Below are 19,649 nucleotides of genomic sequence, written 5' to 3' on the forward strand. Positions count from 1 at the left end.
AGGTTTTTGACAATTACGTCATGGCTACAAACTGTTACATTCACGTCAAACTCGAATTATTTTACAGGCAATGAACAATAACAACGCAAAGAAAAATGATGAGCGAAATGTGTCATTTTATTTCTCATTACACAAATTCCAAAAGAGGCCAAAAAAATGTTGAAGGCAATAATTTAGACACCTAGCCATTTTCTACCGAGATTGAAAACTGTTTGTACATTTAGACTATCGCTATTTACATTTTGTTCATTGAAATAGCTAAAAGGGTGTTGGTCAGATACAAAAGGGGTATTATCGACATGAGATGGAAGGTGTAATTCATCAGAATATCGCCTTGTGTCTTGCTCTAATTGATGCTGATGTGTATTTTCATAGACTTCTAATGCTTCACTTGCAACTGAGTCAATATCTGATATTCCAGTTGGATGTCTATTCTTGAATTAGCTTTGTTATGCAAGTATATAATTACCTTTCTTCAGGAGGACATAATGTATTCAATGTATTTCTTTCAAATAAATCGTCTTCTTCTTGGTTCATTTGTGCCATATTCTTTTTGATATAGTCTAGTTTTTGATTCAATAGGGATTGTGTTGATTCATCAATAACCAAAGATTTTGAGCCTTCTGCTGTTGTCAAGTTTATATCAGGCATTATTCTGGCTGCATAAAAGGCTGGTTCATCTTGACCATATGGGTTCATCACCTGATTTGATGAATAATAAGAATAAATTCATTTATGTTACCTGTGAATTTGACCTGTGATAAGCCAAATGAGCAATTTGATCGTCACCCAAGAATTCAGCATCATCATACAGCTCATAACCAGCAATATCACCGTCTTCCATATCTGTTTCCATGACAGCAGATCTTTCTCGATGCTTCTTTCGATGTGATTTCTTTCTTATAAAAGGATTTCGAGTCAAAAAATCACTTTGACCCAAGACTGACTCAAATTCCCAGTCTCTAGGGTTATTTAGGTAGCTCTCCAGGGATTCTCCTCTATAGAGACTATGATCGTTATAATAGACGGGTTCAATAATAGGATCGTCTTCAAGTTGGATTCCCTTTTGTCTTAGACAACAACAGTTGAATTCAGACAAAGAGGGAAGATAGTTTCGCCAAGTAAGATCAAAAGCATTATTGTTGTTCAAATAAGACTGTCTATTTGAAAAGGGCATTTTTCTTTTTTATAAAGAAAGAAAAAGAAATGCACATAAAACAAACAAAAGAAAAAGAGAAAATCACATGTAGGAGAAATAAAAAGGTCATTGTGTCCAGGGAAAAAGTAACTGAGTTTATATGGCAAGAAGCACGAGTAGTGTATGTTACATTTGTCGCCTAAAAAAAGACAGCTATTTTTCTTTTTTTTTTTTTGTAAGCAGTTGCTTTTAAATAGAATGACGGCCAATGAATCCATCGTTTTTAAAAAAGCTAGTTTCACGGAAAGACAATAAAATAGAGGCATAAAAGATATAAAAAAGGGGATTTCACGAAAGAGAGATAACCATTTGATCAAGCATGAACCAGGTTTAAGAAATAGCTGAAGAACAAAGGAATGAGCGAGGTGATTCATTTCTTGTAAGATAAACTATTTAGCTGGTCAGCGTATCAATGAAAGAGAGGATAGTGTCTTTTTTTTTTTGGTAGTGAGCTTTTTTAAAAAAAAAAAAAAAAAGAAAATAGAACATCAATTGTTGAGGTATTTGATGAGGAATTCTTCTTTTTTGGTATTGAAAGAAACTTTATCATTGAACAACTAGCATTGAAAAAGACAAGAACAAAATGTCTTTATTGAAACTAATGAAATGGAAATCGAAGATGTACAAAGAAACAATTGAAAGATGGATAGAAAAACTGAAAATAAGTCAGAAAATGATAATAAGGATCAAAATTTAAGTATATATTTAGTTAGAATGTCTTTATTTAGATAGTACTGGATAGTGTTGTCATATAGGATTTTATTCATAATGCTTTAAAGCTTGATGTAAGTGAAATGTCCCCTCTAAAGAAAATCTGAGTTTAAATTAGCATTCTTATGTCAAAAGTTAAAATCCAAAAAATGAAGGAATTTAGAAATTCAAAAGAAATGATGGATTAAAATTGTCTGAAAACGAAGAGATGTTAGAGAGATGTATTAACAAAGCTGATACATACAACAAAGACGCATCTAATGGTGTAAAAAACACAGTATGTTTGTTCATAAAATTTTGAGCTATCCTCCAAAAACGTGTTTTCCGTTTTTGAGCCGCAACGCATACTTTTTATAGTACTTTTGCAAATCCAACACTTTGAGGGTACTTTATAGACCTAGATAAGCAATTCGTACCAAGGCATCTCATGTCTACAGTGTCTCTGTCGCTCACAAATCGCAAAATAGTGAAAATTGAAGATTTCGTAAAGGAGATCATAAGGGCAGAATGATGATTTTTGGCTTTTCCAGAACTTGCTATATTTCTGCATAAATATGCTCTTTTATGTATGCTTAAGCATAAGAAATCAAAAAAAAGGGGGATTAGAAGGCAGAAATGATGGTTTATTTTGAAAAACATTCGCACCTGCAGCGGGCTGCCAATATACTTTTGGTGCTATTATGCTTATCAATTTTATTCAAAAATGAGTTGTGAGGAAAGTCAGTGTATAAACCAAGATCTTATTATAGTCTTGGTGCTCAACAAAGGCATAAATTGGGGATCAAAAGCATATTAGATGTGCCAAATGGAACTAAAAATTATTCAAGAGTATGATTGTAAAAGTTTTTGAGGGGACAACCGTTTTAAGCACTTATAACCCCCAAACAAAAAACAGTAGTTCCCAAGAAAACTCAAAAACAAAGCCTTATTCATGTATTTTATCTTAAGTGATACTCATACTTTTATTGTATATAGTATTTTATAAGTGATGATAGTAATAAAAAAAAAGTAGTTCGGTTTTTAGTCATCGATTCTTATGACTTCAGAAGGAATGGTGTTTTTGAGTTTTCTTTTTGGGGATAGGCCCCATTTGTTCCCGTATTTCTTAAAAGCATCTTCGTTGGCTTGGCTATGGAAATACAACAGATTGATTTTGGGCAGTTGGTTATGCGAATAAACAAACTTGAGAGCACACCAATAAATATCATTAACAAGCTGAAAATGAATTGGTGTAGGCTTTTGGTTTTGGTTTTTTGGTAGATCCAAGGGAAGGGAGGTAAGAGGAATACTACCAGAGGAAAGATCATCAGCAGAAGGATAGATATAAACTGGTTAACAGTAAGCATCAGCTAATGCTTGAGCGTAGTCTGGAGAGGAAAACCAGAACCTTACGCTCGCTTTCTTGGCTAAGCGATGACTACTACTGTCTGCCAAATAGTCACCATCGCCTAGTTCAAAATAGCGCTTGTCGCTTTGCTTTGCTTCGTTCACTTTTAGATCAATAGATCTAGTAATCGCAAGTGTGAGGACATCTATATCCATCCCAAGAAAATTGACATACATGTCTTTATTTTTTTCAAATCTTTTGAGCGTAGCAGCTTTCACTGCAGGGAAGTATGATTTTTACCATGCAGGAAATATGCCGCAGCTCTAAAGCCGCAATGACCATGGGGGCGAGGATCATAAACATCGATGATATTGCCTTTTATGATTGAGGGATGTACTGTGAAAGAAAGAATGAGTTGTTCTTTTGTTCGTCTCTTTGTATAAGCAGCACCGTAGTCACAAGAAGTACCTTCATCAAAAGATGCTTTTTTTTCTTCGGCTTTCATTGTAAGAGGCTGTCTTTGTGAGATCTATGCGCAATTCTTGCTCAGCGTCTTCTTCCAAAATCACTGGGATCTTCATTCTTGCTTTCAGTAGCTTTTTGTTCTTCTTCTGACAATTACCGTCTTCTCGAAAAGTCCTTTAAATTCAATGATCTGTTCAGTCTTGAAAGTATATGAGAACATGAAATGCCATAGATGATTCTTGTCTCACAATCACAGCTTTAGACCTCACTTGCTTCTTTAGAAGTCAAACTAATCTCAACGCGAAGAAGCATCAAAGCTTTATAACTTGTCTTGCACAGGAGATGTAAATCGTCATTTTGTCGCATCAGAGCCTCCATTCAAGTGCTTACTTTTTATCAATTTTACTCAAGGATTATTATTGGGCCAAACATTATCAGTTTATTCGCGCTTCTTTTATGCAGCAAGTAGAGATATTCGAGGCTGTCTAAGCCCTGACATGGAATGCCTTGAATGTAAATGGCCTTCATAGATTACTTGTGTTTCGCATATAATAGATGAAGAATGACGTAGATTACCTTAGGCACATAGATGCTTTGGATTCAAAGAAGGACTGCTGATTGATCAATTCTGGCGCGTTGGATTTTTCATGTTTGCTGCATAAAATTTTGTGGTTTCCGCCCAGTTTTTTTCTTTCTTTCTTTTTTCTTTTTGTTGAACCAACAAATGGCTATTGATATGATGCAAGACAATCAAATTTCTAGCATAAATAACAGTGAAGCAAGCAGTACTGGCACGACAAGAACATTTGCAAAGAACACAAACAGTAAGCACATATATACATGCATATATGCAAGTTAACTTTATACTGATAGTACAAAGAAATGAAACAGTGAAAAACATGGAAAAAGAAATATTACGCATTCTTACATGGGAAAACCCGGTTCGATCAGGCATCATTATGATTACTTTGGTTGGTTTTATCTTATTGACTCACCGTCATTCTTTGTTACAAATTGTGTTTGGTATCTTGACTTTTATGAGTGCCATTTGTCTTGCTTGGGTTCAACTTGTCAAGTTTTACCAGACAATTATTGCTGATCGTAGTACAGTCACTAATCCTTTCAGGTAATATGCATGTCTATTTTTATTTGGCTTATATTTGAATTAGTCCTCTATTGGAAAGACAAAGTTTGAATGCATTCAGCAAGGAAAATGTAGTCCATTATGCTACTGTAGTTGCAGAAGTAGGAGATGCTTTGTTTCATGCTTTGGTCCGCATTATCCTGGTAAGAGACACAAAGAAGAGTGTTAAGGTATGTTTGTATCCAATGTGATATCACTCTGATATGCGTCTAGTGGTTGGTTGTATTCTTTACGATTTATCAAATATCAGCTTATGTAGCAAGTCGTATTCTAATTCCCTTTTTTATCATCTCCGCCTTCATTGTTCCTTGCTTGTATTTAAGCAACAAGCATTTGGTTGATGCTCGTCTTCAACAAATGCAAGCTATTTTCAATGCTTGGTTTGATCATTTCTACAGACTTGTTCAAGAACAACTCATGTCATTGAAAAGAAAGTCAACTACTAATCCTGTTCAAAAAGTTGATTGAAAAAAAAAATGCTCCTCGTTCTTGTGTAGCATAAGAAAAAAAAACACTAATAAAAAAAAACTTTTGCTCTATTTCCTTTTTCTTCTCTCCTAGATGCCTTTTCCCGAAGTCATAGATACTCGGTCAACTATCAGTGCGCCAGCAGGCAAACACGATAAACACGATAATGAGGATGTTCCCGATTTTACAGAGTTTAAACTTGAAGGCTTTAAAATGAACTCGTCGTCCGAGATCACACCAGCACCTCATAGACTTCGAGAAGCTCGTCGTTCTCTTGTGCTGTATTTAGAACCTAACCCTGGTACACCCATACAGACTTCTCTTCAAGCATACCAAGATAAAACATTTGTCGAATTTGGTCCTAACCAAGCACATAATACACAACCTCATATTTCTATCCTTGGACGCATTCTAATTGAACGTGGCTCTGATTTTAGTACGAAATGGAGTACAGTGGAAGAGTTGATAGAAACCATAGACCGAGAAATTAAAAAACACCACCTTAGACCACCTGAATTCACAGGCTTCGAGATCTTTGACAAGCCAACAAAGTCACTTGTGATGAATGTCAGATTAAATAAAGACTATGGCTATCTGACACGAGAAATTATCAACCAAATGAAGAACAAATGCAGCGTATTAGAAGCCAGCCCAATGGATCGACTTCACCTTGCTTATAACGTACTCAAGTCAGTATCAAAGCCTACATTAAAACGAATGAAAGACAAAGCAGAAGCTACAATTGATTTCTATGATTGGGTAAAGACAGGTGGATCTTGGCGACTTACACTTTATGAAGTCATGGTAGAAAGTCAAGTTGTAGGTGTTCGACATCAAATGACAGAGCTAAAGTCATGGCCTATTCAGACCATTCAAACCAATGAATTCAAACTTTCGTCTACTTTGCCTGTCTCTCTCCGTGTCAAACTTTCGTTTATATCTTCTTGGTTTAAAAATTCGACTTTTATGTCTGCAAAAAAAATTGTCATGGCTCAACAACCTACGAATGCCATGGTCTTGCGTAATAAAAAATCTTCTGATTGCTGAATACCATCTCAATACACAATATATATTTCATTTATTTTTTCTCTATTCCATCTTTACATCACTATCTGTTTCTACTCCACGAATATAAAGGACATTGTTGCATCTAAATAAATAGTTTACTAAATCTATACATGTATATCTATAAATACCTAATCAAGACTTCGCCAAGTGTACCAACAGAAACACCATTTTGAAACTCTTCTGTATTGGCCAACTAAGAAATCCAAGGTTAAACGCGCTACAAACAAGCAAACACGTTATTGCTTCTTTTTTTTTTACCTGAAGGTTCATATAGTTATCAACAGAGACAAGATAGCCTTGATATTCACCACCCCACTTCAACTTGACAGCAACAGGTTTACCAGTAAGGTCGTTAAGGAAAGGTTTAGGGTTAACGGGAACAAACTATAAGAAGAGTATGAGTGACTTGATCAAGAGGTTCCTGACAGGAAGATCTACTCTGACTTACAGCAGACATTGAACTAGAGAAAAAAGAAAAAAAAAAATCAATGAAAAATTTCTTCGCGATTATTCAAGCTACGTCACGAATCATAGCTATTTCATAGGCTTGCATACTGGAAACAATCAAAAACAAGGACTCCAAAGAAAAAAAGGCAATTATAAAAATAAGCCCTTGTCTTGACACACTGCATGTTTCTCACAACATTATAGTCAAAACAAACAAATTCTATTTCTATAAATAATAATTAAAACGTTGTTGTGTAATCTTAAAGCAAGCAAATATAAAAACTCCTTCAATCTCCTCCTTACATGGATATAAAAATAAAATAGATGCACGTCAAATAAGCCAATATAAATCCTGTTTGTTCCTTTTTTTTTCTTTTCTCTCTTCTCTCTTTATTCTTTATCATGTCAATTGACAATCTTACTATTGATTTCAACACTCATCTTTCATTGAATTTGGATGTACCTTCTTCTACTGTCAAGAGTAACATACTTCCCAAGAATGGTAAGCTATAATTATTTAATAGCCAAATTAATGAATAATTTTATAGATCGTCCTGCCTCGAACAAAAAGACCCGCAATAAACAAATTGTGCCTAGTGATGATGAAGACGAAGATGAAGAAGAAGACTCTGACGATGATTCTGATACTGAATCAAAACCTCGTGCTAAAGTGGCTCTGAGATCTAATCATCCCAAGCCAGTAAAGAAGAGTCAACCTTTACCAAGTGATGATGGTAAGTGATAAATCGCCTTGTTCTAGACACACCTATTTATGTACGAATTTTAAACAGAAGAGGAAGAAGAGAAAGAGGAAGGAAAGGGGAATGAGGGGAAAGAAGGAGTTCATAAAGGCATGACGAATATATATTACCAGGACGATCAAGATGACGATGTACCTTTATATTACAACCAGAATACTACTTATCATAGCCAGGAAGTATATGATGATGACGATGATAGAGCACTTGTTTCTGATCCAAATGCTGGTCCTGTATTGACACTTGTTGAGGGTAGTCATCTTCAACAGCTTCATTATCAACAGCAGCAACATCAAGCACAATTAGCACAATTCCAATATATGCAACAACAGCAACAGTATAGACATCACCGTGCTTCTTTTCAACCTCATTACCATCAACAGAACAAGAGTATGTCTGGCATGGACTTACTAAAACAATTAGAACAAGAAAAAGCAGACTTAAAAAGAGGAAAGCCCAAGATAGATACCTCGAATGTAAAGATTGAGGGTTTACTTAGTAGGCTACCTGAACCAGGATCACACAATATCAGTTTCCAACAATTAGAACAACAGCAGAAAAAGATGATGATGCAACAACATCAACAACCAAGACCATTATCTGCCAATGCTATGTATTATGATCCATACCAACAACAACAGCAGCAGCAGTTTTATTATAACCAACAACAGTTACAAATACCACAACAGCAACCTTATTGCCCACCTAGATCTCCTTCTCCTAATCATAGCAAATCAAACAGTAGCAATAGACGTTACAAATAAAATCCTAATCTTGTATTTGGCTATGATAATAATAAATCTCAATGTCCTGCATGATTTTATTTATTTGAAGAACACAAAAAGCCTTCAAAGCAACCTGGGCATTCTTCAAGTGTCTTTGAACACCCACATCCACAGAGCGAAATACCATTTTCTAACAAGATAGAAGAAGGTTCTTGTTGAACTTGATCTTGCCTTGGGGATAAAAAAGAAGATATCGATAGTCTTTTTCTACTATCAAACCCAATATAGACATCATTTGTACCTTCCTTCATGGCACGCGAAGGATGTGCGTCGCAACCAATACAGGCACATGAATCACCACAGCGACATGTTACGACTCGAATGGTTTCCCCTTGTTGATTTTTCAATGCGGGTCCACAGCAGGAAGTAGGTGGTGGTATATTTGGTAATGGCACTGGCTTTAAAGCCAATTCATGAATCTTTTCCACTTCCTCTTCTGCTGTTTGGTTGCTTGGTTTTTTAGAACAACAGGATGGTGCTGGCGCTGGTGTCTTTTGAGAACAACAGGATGGTGTTTGTTGCGGTAGGGATGGTACTGAAGAACAAGACGGCGAAGATGGTTGCGATGGTAACGGGAGTGAAGAAGACAGTTGTAGTGGTAACGGTGATGCTATGGATGGTTGTAAAATATCTACTGCTGGTGGTGAGGGTGTATGTTGAACAGATGATGATATTGAATTCTTGGAACAACAACTGATGGATTCAGTTTCTTGTTTAGGTGCAATAGGTCGCAATACTTCTAATTTTCGTCTCTTCTTGATGGCTAATGGATTGGAATTAATGCTATTAGCAATATGGAATATGATTGGGTCTTACTAATAGAAGTAGCATTCACATTTAAATTTTTTTTCACTTTGGAGTCTAACTGATTGTTATTTGGGTATAGTCTATATTTTTTTTCTTACCTTGCTTTTCACAGTCGCACTTGACGTGTAGTTGTCGAACTACTCTGAGTTCTCTACAACGACTACACTGAGTTGAAGGCCTTCCTTTTCTTTTTATAAAGATCAGTTTGCGATCTGTGTGTTTGCAGTGAGTAGCTCTATGACCCTAAACAAAAAAGTATTAGATACGCTTTCGTAGCATTAAAATAGAATATACTTTAATACACGTCTCTAAAATAAGAACAATTCAGTCAGAATTCAATCTTGTTTTACTATTTCATTATTTACCACAGGCCCATTTCTCACCGTTGATAAGCATTGGATATGTAAAAGAAGTTTTTTCTTTTTTTTTTTTTTTGCAACAGGGCCAGGTTTTTTTTTTTTGTTATTGTGTGTAAGCGGAGCCTAGATCTGTGTGCATTGGAGGTACTCTGGGCTACATGCATCAAGTGGTCTCTCAAAATGAACAAAGATGTTTTATTTAATGTGAAGAAAGTATCGGTTGCGTCATTTTATTATCTGCCCAATAATGCTCGCCTAAAAGGTAGTCTTGGTTTCCGTCAACTTGTTCTATTTTCAGCAAAGCATTAGGACTATTTCTTATTGAGCGCTTTTTCTTATGGGCTCTTATTAGTTGTTCTGGATCATCAGTAGACGATTCATCAGAAGAACTATCAGAGGAAACTAAAGGCGGTGTTGCTGAATCATTTTGGCTATGGTTTAGTTGGTGTAATGTGCCCTCTATCGCAATAACCATATCCTAAGTGATGTTGTCAATATTTATCTGTTTTGTATACATAATAACTTACATTAATTCTTTGAATCAAATCATCTGAGTTTTCTTTTGGTTGTTCCTTCGCAGTTCTATTAGCAATCTAGCAAGAAAGGTTAGCGATGAATACACTTTGTAAAGTTTATTTACCTCTGCAGTGTTACACAGCTGACTCGTACTACCACTAGACATGTCATTTCCTGTATTTTCAGAATTAGGCAATTGTTGTTGGTAGTGATGGATTTGTATTCTATCGTCTAATATGTCATTATCTTCATTTAAGCGAGACCGCAGAAGTTGGTTTTCTTTTTCTAGCTGAAGTACTACTTCAAGGTTATCATTGAACTGTTCTGTTTGAATTTTTGTAATGGCTTCTATTTCTGCTTCATGTTGTTTAATGAGAAACTTTTCACGCTCTTTACAAATCGCGTAAGCTACAAAATACGTGTAATGCAATGTTTACCTTCAAATAATTGTTTTGTTTCTTTATATGCGTTTTCAAATTCAATGGCTTTTCTTTTCCATTCGACAACTATTGTCTTTAAGTTGTTGATGACAGACTAACAAGAATGAGAATCATAAGCATATTTTATAGACTACTTACATCTTTCTGCTCTAATGTTTTGTGGCAGTTCGCGAGATCGCTGTACCATTTTCTTTCTCTGTCCGTCAAGTCATCATAACTAGTGTCTGATAATAATGACTGGATTGCATCATTTACATTTTTATATTTCGTGCTGGTATTGGGTGTAGGAGGTAAAGGGCGTTTATGCTGCATTTTGTATTAGAAAGAGAAAAGAAAAGAATAACAACAACAACAACAACAACAAACCATAATAAATAGCCCTTACGCATTCATGTAATCATGCATCTATAGTACGCGAATGTTTTGGGTCATTTGTTTTTTGAAAATTCCTTTTAAGGGTATTTCATTAAGCTCACTTGAATGCATACTTTGACATGAAAACAAACCAATGTCTTTATTGTACAACTGAGTAAGTTTTTCCTATTTTATATGAATACATAGATTTAATATTGTATAGAGTACCTTACACTTTATCAAAAAAAATAAGTAATGTTTATATTGCCACTTACATTAGCTATAATAAAGAGCAGGGAATAGAAGAGTAACATATATTAACCAGACTATGTAAAATACTTACACAGATACGAGGAAGTAGTTGAATACTACTATCTTGTTAATTGTATAACTGCTTCAAATCATCACATTCATACTACTACATGCTTAATCGACAATATGACCGACCAATATTAAGCTGTGATTGATGCCAAAGGCAGCCATGCTCATTGTTGTTTTTTGTTTTTTTCATCAAACAAACATCACAACTATTATCTCCTCAAGGTTTCGAGAGGTGAAGTCAAGTGTTGATCGAGTAATGGACTTCACAAAAATAGCTGAAATAAATTAAAAAAATCCTGGAATTTATCTTATAATGCAAAAAGGAATGTAATAATGAAAGCAATCTACTCTCTAGAAATATCACGGCCCCAAAGGGTCTTCTTTGTCCAGTCAGTAATGACCAACCACTTGTTACGGACAGAGAACAAGTTGGAGATATAAGCAGATCGCCAGAAAGCATAAGTAGCAACACCACCAGAGGCCAAGTTACCGGGACCAAGAGGTAAATCAGCAATAGCCTTATCAGAACCAATGTAACAAAGGGAACCTTGGTGAGAGTAATGGAAAGGTTTGATATCTTGAGCCTTTTGCAACTTACGAAGCTTCTTTGCCTTTTCTTCATCAGTAGCGCTTTCCAATTCGGCTTCGTGCTTTTCAACAGCAGCAAGTTGAGCAAAGACACGAGCAAGGTATTTACCTTGTTGAGCAGCAACTTGAGCTGTGGGTGCATACTTGGTAGCAGTAGCATCACCAAGAGCATAAATATCTTGAGTACCGGCCATTCTGAGCCAGTCATCAACAGCCAAACCACGACGGATATTTTGAGCTTCAGGATACTTCGCCATCAAGTTTCTGACCAAAGGACGAGATGTGTTACCAGTGGCCCAGACCAAGAGACCGTAAGGCATAGCTTCCTTTTCACCATTGGGACCTTGGACAATGATTTCTTTTTCCTTTACTTCCTTGACCATGGTCTTTGTGTGGATTTGAATGTTTTGTTGCTTAAAGGTGGATTCGGTGTAATCAATCAATTGTTTAGAGAAAGCAGGAAGAACGTTGGGTAAAGCTTCGACAAGAGTAATCTTGACCTTACCAGCGAGTTCTACAAATCATATTAGACCAGTTTTTTTTTCTCCTTATATACATTACCAGGATACCAAGCTGTCAAGTCATCCACTAAGAAATCGTGAAGTTCAGCAGCATATTCAACACCAGTGGGACCACCACCAACAACGACCATATGCAACAAACGGTCAATTTCCTCGGGAGATTGACCAGGGAAAGCAGCAGTTTCAATACAATCCATTAACTTGGTACGAATCTTTTGAGCATCCCAAACTTCCTTAAGGAAACAGCCATATTCCTCAACACCCTTAATACCAAAAGTCTGACTTTGAGCACCAATACCGATGACTAAGTAGTCATAAGGAATGGTGCTGGTCTCGTTCTCACCTTTGATCTCGGAGTTATCTTGTGTAAAACGTCAATATCATTCCCAATCATCATGACATAATCAAATATTCTCTCGCTCCTTTCATTATCACTTACCGACAATAGTAATTTGTTTCTTTTCAGCATCGATATCAGTACATTCAGCTTCATAGACCTTGACTTCACTGAGCTTGTGACGAGTAATGAAACGAATGGGCTCAACGAGAGAACGGAAGTCAAGAGTACCGACAGTACAGGAAGGCAAAAGAGGTGTGAATAAAAAGTAGTTACGAGGTGAAACAACGACAACATTATAAAGCTCGGTATCGATAGCCTTTAAGAATGAAGTACTAGCCCAGCCACTACCGAGAACAACAATGGTCTTCTTGCTAGGATCAAAAGGAGTAGGGTTTGTGGTAGGATGAAGGTGTTCATACATGGCTATACACGTTTAGTATATCATGTTCTGGAACATACAATTCACACTTACAATAAAAAGTGTAACCAACAAAACCTGCAGTACCCCATTTGGCTGTGTTCTTTACAATTTTCCACTTTGAATAACCTTTCTTGGGTGCTTCAGTGGCAACAGTAGAGTTTAATCTTGTTTGTTGAAAGGTACGTCGTACAATAGGAGCTTGACGAGAAGCAGCTAATGATCATATCTTGGTCAGATTCTTTTCTTCCTTATTATTGTTTTTTTTTTACCTCTCAAAATTCGGCTAGCTGATTGCATCAGAAGGAAGGCTGAATATTAAATTCTCGAGATGAAAAAAAAAAAAAAAAAAAAAAAAAGATAAAAGGAAAAAAACGGGTAAATAGAGAAAGCTTTTTTATTACAAAAAAAATTAACTCACAGGGGTGGTACTGGATTTTCATTTTAATACAGTATTTCTACTTCAAATTCAGACGATGTTAAATTTTTTTTGGACGAATAGAAATTTATGTTTAGACTTTTTACCTGTAATGATCTTCATCCTTTCCGAAGAAAAGAAAGCCGTGTTTGCTACGGCGATACTTCAGCAGAAATTTGAATAAGAATAACTTTAATGCTCTCATAAAAGGCTCTTACCAAATTTATAATATTTTTTAAGCATTGGTTTTCTCTCGCTTAAATGGTTCTGGTCTTCCTTCTCCCATCCAAGCGGCCTTCGATATTTTCATCATATTTGTGGGATAGACATAGGAAAATGGGATACAGGTACGAATGTGACAGTAGTAAAAGTTCCTTTGGTTGGTTGAGTTTGTTCAGTTGATGCATTGATTATTTTAGGCTGCACACTTCAATCGGTACTATTCTCTGGTGTCCCTCAAGTTGTCTCCACAATTTATCGTTTTGTGTCTAATATACTGAAAGGGAATGTCTTGCTCGGACTCTGCTTGTAATCTCATTTCCTTCATTTTAAAAAATAAAATAAAATTGTATTCGTCCAAAAAAAATTTAACATCGTCTGAATTTGAAGTAGAAATACTGTAGTACACTCCGAAAGTTAAAAAAAAAAAAACTTTGACAGGGAATTTCATAGCTTACATAATGTAATTGTTTATTTAAATGTATAATATATGTACGAGAAAAAAGAAAATGTTATGGATATAGAAATGCTAAAGTGAATGATTTGTTTTTTTTTGGGTTTTCTACTTGTTCTTGTAGAATTGAGCGGATTTGGTATCATATTCAAGTGAATCATCATAAGCAGAGGCTTGAGTAGGAGCAGCAGCATCTGCTTCGGTCATTACTTGCATACCGTTTAAGAGAACACCAACACGAAGTGATGTGAGTAAGTTACGAGCACCATTAGAATGGTTGTAGACACCACCATTGAAAGAAGTAGTCATGTCTTTACCGACAGCTGTAGAAAGATACTTCATACCACCAGGGTGTTCTTTCATGAATTCTCCAACATCGTAAAGGACACCTTCTATCAAAACCCACTTTTTGTTTTGGTTCAAAACAAGAGATTGGAATTCGTCCCAAGTATAGATAGGCAAATCTTTCAAAGGAGTACCGTAGCTCAATTTAGCCTTTTCAGCTTGAATCTTCTTTTCTTGCATGAAAATGATACCCTTTGTCACTTCATTAGAGGGGAATTGCTTCAATTCATAGGCAAGACCGAACCAGGAAAGAACAATAATCAACCACTTGGTAGGATCATATTGGTTGTACTTGATAGCGTTACGGTAATCTTGAGGGAATTGATGGTGGAAATTGTGATAACCTTCACCCAAAGTAACAATAGCAGTAACCCAACTATCACGAGGAGTGTTGTGATCATCAAAAGTGGTTTCACCCAAGTAGTGAGCCAAACTGTTGACACAGAAAGTGGCATGGTGAACAAAGACGAGACGGAGGACAGCAGAATAGTAGAAGCCACCCTATAGATACATATTAACACAACATGTTCTTCTTCATTCGGTATTTTAAACTTACTCTGAAATCGCCCCAGCCAAGACCAGCAACTAAAGTAGGGAAAATGAAACCCATACCGAGAGCAAAGTAAGGATAGTACTTATGTTGGAAAGCAACGATAGGATCAGCCTTAAGATCAGCAACATCAGCATAACCAATACGGTTCTTGGGACGTTGAACCAACATCCAGCCAAAGTGAGAGAAGAAGAAACCACGGTGAGCACTGTAAGGGTCTTTATCGGTATCAGTCCATCTAGAAGGGAAAATTTTTTTTTGTTAAACACTCCATAAAAGAAATATAATTACATACCTGTGATGAGCACGGTGACCTCTTGACCACCAATAAGCAGAACCTTCGACAGCACCAGCACCAGCGAAAGAAAAGAGCCAACGTAAAAGATCGGTACCACGATAGGCACGATGGGCCCACATGCGATGATAACCAGCAGTAATACCGAGACCAGTAATAAAGTAGTAGACAATAGCCCAAATCAAAGTGTTCTTTGTCAATGTAGTTGTGTAAATACCATAGAGAGCAATTAAGGGAGTAGCAACAAGCAAGATAGATTGAGGCCAGTTGACGAATTTGGTCCAATTCTTTGAGGTAACAGGTTGGTCAAAGAGAGGAGGCATTTTTGTCTTTGGAAGAGGAGGCTTCATAGACTCCGTCTTTGTGCGATCAATTGAAGCAATTGTTTGTGTGGTAGACATTGTTGTTGGTTATGTTGCTCTATGTATGTTCTTTCTTTCTTTTTTTTTTGTTTTCTACAAGTAAGTATATATATAAAAAGATAAGGACAATAGAGAACTAAACTTTCGGGACATAGATGTTGAATTATCATGGCTTTTATATATGAAAAAAAAATTTAAAATTCAAACCTGAATTGTTGGGTGATGGGGGCACCGTTGGGGTGTAACCATCCAATAGGAAATTGCGTACGATATATTATGTTAATCCCTTTTTCTTTTTCAGCAAAAGATACATAATTGAATTTCATTCGCTCAAATAGATAAATATAAACAAATCAAAACTTGTCCGCAGAAACATAAAAGGTTAACTACGCTTTCTTCTTTTTTGATAAGAACAATGGATTTTATTGTTCCTATCATATCTTGAGAATTATGCCACATTAGTACAATACGTTGTGTAAACATTTCATTCGAAAGTTAGGCTAAGCAATGTCTGTGTGACCAAAGGCCACCCAAAAACATGCAGTAAGCGTTCTCTTCTTTTCACCCCCAAATCACCAAAATCATGTGAAGACAGTATATTCTTTCAAAAATGCAAATTAGGAACAATGATCTGAGACAGAAAAATAAAGATTAGATCACAATGATGTATGAACTGAATTTGACCGAAACACTACATACTTCATTTTAGCTGGTATTTGCCTCTTTCTTTCTTTTTTTCTTTATTATTATGAAAATATTACTGTTTATTTATCTATGTGTTGCGCTTTTTGTAGGCTCTTCTTGGGCAATTGGTAAGTTTTTTTTCTCTGAGAATGATATCCGACTCACTTATGCGTAGTGCGAACCGAGGAAGTGTTTGAGTGGACAAAGGAGACCCTTGGCTCGTATTTTGACAAGTACAAGATTACCTATGATAAAAACCAAGGCCAGGAATCCCTTGTTGAGATTGCACAAGCTTATAAAGATGCTGCTGAAGCAAATGTAAGATATTTTGGTAACAGTGTTGACCAAATTGTCTCGGGATTCAATATTGATCTCAAAAAAAACTCCCACCTTGCACAGAATGATGTTGACAGTTTCATTACAAACTTAAAACACCAACTCCGTCAATTAGAACTGAAGGGGCAGCTCTCCAAAGAACATGTCAAACAAGTACTTGATAAGGCGCATACGGAAGCTATTCGTCAAAAACTCCTTACTGAAGCCGAATGGAAGAAGGCTTATTCCAAGTTTGAATCACATTATCAACAACCTACCTGGTATCAACGCGTCCTTCGCGCCAAATCTGATGTAGAAGACGGCTCTTCTTCTTTTAATAAATGGTTTCAGTCTATTGCTGATCGTATCTCACACGTTGGTGGCATGACGAAAGAAGAAGCCCAAAATGTTGCCGAACAAGTCCGTACAAGCATAGAAAACACAGACCTTCAAAAGCTGGGTGATAGCGCATGGGTTGACAGTTTGGCACAGTCTATTTCTGAAAAGACACAAATGAAAAAAGAACAAGTCAGTAATGTGCTTGACTCCATCAAGAAAGATGTCTATGGTTTCAAAATATTCGGTCTGGAATATACTGGCCAGGCCAAAGAACATGCTAAAAATTGGTACGAATATGCCAAGTGTTGTTGTCAAGGCTTTTGGGAACGTATTCGAACTTCTCTAAGAAACCTCCAAGCTCGCCTGTATCATATGTTGCACATTGATCAAATCAAAAAGCCCAAATATATCACTAAACATGCTACTGAATCAATCAAATCAGCTGCTAGTTCTCTTTCTGAAGACTGGCATTCGTCTTCCAAGTCAATGGCTCACTCTCGTAGTATTCATTCAGCGATGTCTAAAGTCTCCAATGCTGCTGCACAGGCAACAAACAAAATCCAAGATATTGATTTTAAGAATCTGGATATTAAAGACTCGTTTGCCCATTTCTGGCGTAAAAAAGAGCATGATGCTTATCGAAAATTAGGCTATACTGAGGCTCATATTGACTGGATTCATAACTATCTCTACAAGACATTTGCTAATCAAAAGGCAATGGTGCGTGGAAAGTCTGACGAAGCAGCTATTGCTATCAAACGTTATTTGAATGAACTCAAGATTCAAAAGCCTGATCAAATTGATCAGCATGTCAACAAGTTAAGAGGCCATTTGGAAACTTGGAGAACTTTGGTGGATGATTAAATAAGTAATCACGCGATTTTTTTTTATTGATAAAGAGTATTACAAAACCCCATTTTTCGAGTTTGTGCACTTTACTAAATTTGTACATACTTCAAAAGCATGGTTATTATCACTTGGTCTATACAATTAGTCTATAAAAGTCATAAAGAAAAAGCATACCTATAAAGTAATATTATAGATTTATAGATATGACCAGGTGAAAAAGGCATGTTAGGTAAATAAATTCTCTTATTTGTGCTTATCAAATGTTATTTGAGCTATCATCTTCTTCGCTTTGAACGCATCTATGCAAAGGTGGCCAATTGTTTATGCGGGCACTAGAGTGTGCGTATGAAACCAAATCATTGTTATTGCTATACAATCGTCCCTTGATCTGGTCACAGTCTGGACTTGATATTGCAGTTTAAACCCAACCGTGTATCTTCTGAGTCACATCTTTTCATTTTCGACTTGTCTTTTCTTTTATCTTTTTGTATTATTTTCATCCACTTTCGCCATTTTTCTTTAGAAAAGAACAAAAAGACAACGAGAAATAATTCTTTCTTTTCGTTTTATATTTTTGTTTCAACTAATCAGTATCTCTGATAAAGATTCTTCAAACCTCAATTATTTCTGAGCTCTTCTCATTTTATGCTTTTAAGCTATCTTCAGCCTATTCTTAGCGCTTTCTCAAATTCACTGATGTTATTGTCTCAGCTTTGAAAAATACCAAGAGATTCGCATATGATAAAGGTATAATTGTGTTACTCTTTTAGTCATAAACAAAACCCTGTATGGGAAAAAACTGTCACGAACTTTTCTCCCTTATTTACTCACACAACGTTTCCCTTCTCTCCTATTTCTTCATTTCTTTTTTATTTAATAACATGGTCCTTACTCACCAACACGTTGACGCTTTCAACCGTTACTTAAATACTACTGTAGGCCGTGAAAAACTTTGTCGTCTTGTGCAATACTTTGCTCGTTTTTATGCCTTTTACCTTTTCCGTAACGGTGCTCCCAAGGAAACCGTTCAACGTTGGGTTGACCTTAAGACTCACCTTGGTAACGGTCGTAAGTTCTTCCGTCTCTTGAAGCCTGTTGAATTTGCTCAAACTGGTGTCAAAAGCTTGACTATTAAGGATGAAGTTTTGCGTTATACTACTGTTGCTAAACAAGTTGGTATGTTTTTTTACTATATGAGTGAAGTGTTTGTTTTGGTAAAGTATATCAAGCGTGCGTGAATCGGTCTAATTCTATCGATATAGTCCAATTCAATCAACTTTTATAAGATTTCTAATATTAAGCAAATTACTGAGTTTGGTCAAAAGTGTTGGTTCTTTGCTATCGCTGCATCCCTTCTTTCTGGCTTATATAAATCAAAGCAACTGAAAGTTCGTGAACATATGCTTGAAAAGTCACGTAAGGCCATTGTCAATACTGAAGAGAAATCAGAGGCTCAAATTGCTGAATTAAAGGCACAAGAAAAAGCATTGGCACAGTAAGTGTAATAAGGGAGGGGTATAGAATAAGTAAAGACTTATATTCATTTGATTATTTAGAGATAAATACAACACTAGATATGCTTTTATTCAAGATGCTGTTGATATCGTTATTCCTTCTGCTGGTTTAGGTTATTTGAAAGTTGATGAAGGAATTGTTGGTTTAGCTGGGTAAGTTTCTTATCAACCCATTGATTTCTCCTTTTTTAAATACTCACTCTATAAATAGTATGATCACCTCGGCATTAGCTATGAACACTCAATGGAAAAAACTGAATGGTTAAATCT

The 19,649-nt window shown here is 36.0% G+C and overlaps 13 protein-coding genes across 13 annotated transcripts; 5 read left to right on the top strand and 8 right to left on the bottom strand.

The window, feature by feature from the left end:
- B0P05DRAFT_521286 (uncharacterized protein) lies at positions 1–1,247 on the bottom strand. The gene is made up of 3 exons (XM_051575857.1): positions 743–1,247; positions 470–702; positions 1–429 (listed from the first exon to the last, which is right to left on the bottom strand). The coding sequence occupies exons 1-3, from the start codon at positions 1,175–1,177 to the stop codon at positions 174–176; spliced, it is 924 nt and encodes a 307-aa protein (XP_051439731.1). The 5' UTR covers positions 1,178–1,247; the 3' UTR covers positions 1–173.
- A 1,661-nt stretch (positions 1,248–2,908) lies between these two features.
- Positions 2,909–3,293, bottom strand: B0P05DRAFT_521287 (uncharacterized protein). The gene has a single exon (XM_051575858.1). The coding sequence runs from the start codon at positions 3,253–3,255 to the stop codon at positions 2,944–2,946; it is 312 nt and encodes a 103-aa protein (XP_051439732.1). The 5' UTR covers positions 3,256–3,293; the 3' UTR covers positions 2,909–2,943.
- Positions 3,294–3,301: 8 nt separating this feature from the next.
- On the bottom strand, positions 3,302–4,181 carry B0P05DRAFT_521288 (uncharacterized protein). The gene has a single exon (XM_051575859.1). The coding sequence runs from the start codon at positions 3,739–3,741 to the stop codon at positions 3,511–3,513; it is 231 nt and encodes a 76-aa protein (XP_051439733.1). The 5' UTR covers positions 3,742–4,181; the 3' UTR covers positions 3,302–3,510.
- Positions 4,182–4,413: 232 nt separating this feature from the next.
- Positions 4,414–5,384, top strand: B0P05DRAFT_521289 (uncharacterized protein). The gene is made up of 4 exons (XM_051575860.1): positions 4,414–4,525; positions 4,575–4,827; positions 4,871–5,015; positions 5,059–5,384. Exons 1-4 carry the CDS (start codon positions 4,426–4,428, stop codon positions 5,311–5,313), a joined length of 753 nt encoding a protein of 250 aa, XP_051439734.1. The 5' UTR covers positions 4,414–4,425; the 3' UTR covers positions 5,314–5,384.
- A 22-nt stretch (positions 5,385–5,406) lies between these two features.
- On the top strand, positions 5,407–6,360 carry B0P05DRAFT_567662 (uncharacterized protein; the record flags this gene model as incomplete). The annotated part of the gene is made up of 1 exon (XM_051581147.1): positions 5,407–6,360. The coding sequence occupies one exon, from the start codon at positions 5,407–5,409 to the stop codon at positions 6,358–6,360; it is 954 nt and encodes a 317-aa protein (XP_051439735.1).
- Positions 6,361–6,402: 42 nt separating this feature from the next.
- Positions 6,403–6,838, bottom strand: B0P05DRAFT_582643 (small nuclear ribonucleoprotein F; the record flags this gene model as incomplete). The annotated part of the gene is made up of 4 exons (XM_051582190.1): positions 6,403–6,463; positions 6,510–6,574; positions 6,640–6,765; positions 6,830–6,838. 4 exons carry the CDS (start codon positions 6,836–6,838, stop codon positions 6,403–6,405), a joined length of 261 nt encoding a protein of 86 aa, XP_051439736.1.
- A 392-nt stretch (positions 6,839–7,230) lies between these two features.
- On the top strand, positions 7,231–8,350 carry B0P05DRAFT_567663 (uncharacterized protein; the record flags this gene model as incomplete). Its single annotated transcript, XM_051581148.1, has 3 exons — positions 7,231–7,330; positions 7,377–7,562; positions 7,620–8,350. 3 exons carry the CDS (start codon positions 7,231–7,233, stop codon positions 8,348–8,350), a joined length of 1,017 nt encoding a protein of 338 aa, XP_051439737.1.
- A 56-nt stretch (positions 8,351–8,406) lies between these two features.
- On the bottom strand, positions 8,407–9,574 carry B0P05DRAFT_582645 (copper fist DNA binding domain-containing protein; the record flags this gene model as incomplete). The annotated part of the gene is made up of 5 exons (XM_051582191.1): positions 8,407–9,134; positions 9,188–9,232; positions 9,277–9,421; positions 9,473–9,486; positions 9,544–9,574. 5 exons carry the CDS (start codon positions 9,572–9,574, stop codon positions 8,407–8,409), a joined length of 963 nt encoding a protein of 320 aa, XP_051439738.1.
- Positions 9,575–9,708: 134 nt separating this feature from the next.
- On the bottom strand, positions 9,709–10,858 carry B0P05DRAFT_521310 (uncharacterized protein). Its single transcript, XM_051575861.1, has 4 exons — positions 10,632–10,858; positions 10,491–10,587; positions 10,178–10,443; positions 9,709–10,130 (listed from the first exon to the last, which is right to left on the bottom strand). The coding sequence occupies exons 1-4, from the start codon at positions 10,803–10,805 to the stop codon at positions 10,029–10,031; spliced, it is 639 nt and encodes a 212-aa protein (XP_051439739.1). The 5' UTR covers positions 10,806–10,858; the 3' UTR covers positions 9,709–10,028.
- Positions 10,859–11,446: 588 nt separating this feature from the next.
- On the bottom strand, positions 11,447–13,381 carry B0P05DRAFT_521313 (uncharacterized protein). Its single transcript, XM_051575862.1, has 5 exons — positions 13,308–13,381; positions 13,090–13,251; positions 12,717–13,040; positions 12,318–12,638; positions 11,447–12,270 (listed from the first exon to the last, which is right to left on the bottom strand). The coding sequence occupies exons 1-5, from the start codon at positions 13,333–13,335 to the stop codon at positions 11,513–11,515; spliced, it is 1,593 nt and encodes a 530-aa protein (XP_051439740.1). The 5' UTR covers positions 13,336–13,381; the 3' UTR covers positions 11,447–11,512.
- An 853-nt stretch (positions 13,382–14,234) lies between these two features.
- On the bottom strand, positions 14,235–15,717 carry B0P05DRAFT_582648 (stearoyl-CoA desaturase; the record flags this gene model as incomplete). The annotated part of the gene is made up of 3 exons (XM_051582192.1): positions 14,235–14,972; positions 15,028–15,259; positions 15,317–15,717. 3 exons carry the CDS (start codon positions 15,715–15,717, stop codon positions 14,235–14,237), a joined length of 1,371 nt encoding a protein of 456 aa, XP_051439741.1.
- A 709-nt stretch (positions 15,718–16,426) lies between these two features.
- B0P05DRAFT_593106 (uncharacterized protein) lies at positions 16,427–18,091 on the top strand (the record flags this gene model as incomplete). The annotated part of the gene is made up of 2 exons (XM_051583037.1): positions 16,427–16,490; positions 16,538–18,091. The coding sequence occupies 2 exons, from the start codon at positions 16,427–16,429 to the stop codon at positions 17,878–17,880; spliced, it is 1,407 nt and encodes a 468-aa protein (XP_051439742.1). The 3' UTR covers positions 17,881–18,091.
- Positions 18,092–18,746: 655 nt separating this feature from the next.
- B0P05DRAFT_460498 (peroxisomal biogenesis factor 11) lies at positions 18,747–19,645 on the top strand (the record flags this gene model as incomplete). Its single annotated transcript, XM_051574012.1, has 4 exons — positions 18,747–19,079; positions 19,128–19,360; positions 19,422–19,532; positions 19,591–19,645. The coding sequence occupies 4 exons, from the start codon at positions 18,747–18,749 to the stop codon at positions 19,643–19,645; spliced, it is 732 nt and encodes a 243-aa protein (XP_051439743.1).
- Between the last annotated feature and the right edge of the window lie 4 nt (positions 19,646–19,649).

This window comes from Gilbertella persicaria (assembly GCF_025201335.1).
Source record: "Gilbertella persicaria strain CBS 190.32 chromosome Unknown B0P05scaffold_1, whole genome shotgun sequence".
Classification (NCBI taxonomy): Eukaryota; Fungi; Mucoromycota; class Mucoromycetes; order Mucorales; family Choanephoraceae; genus Gilbertella; species Gilbertella persicaria.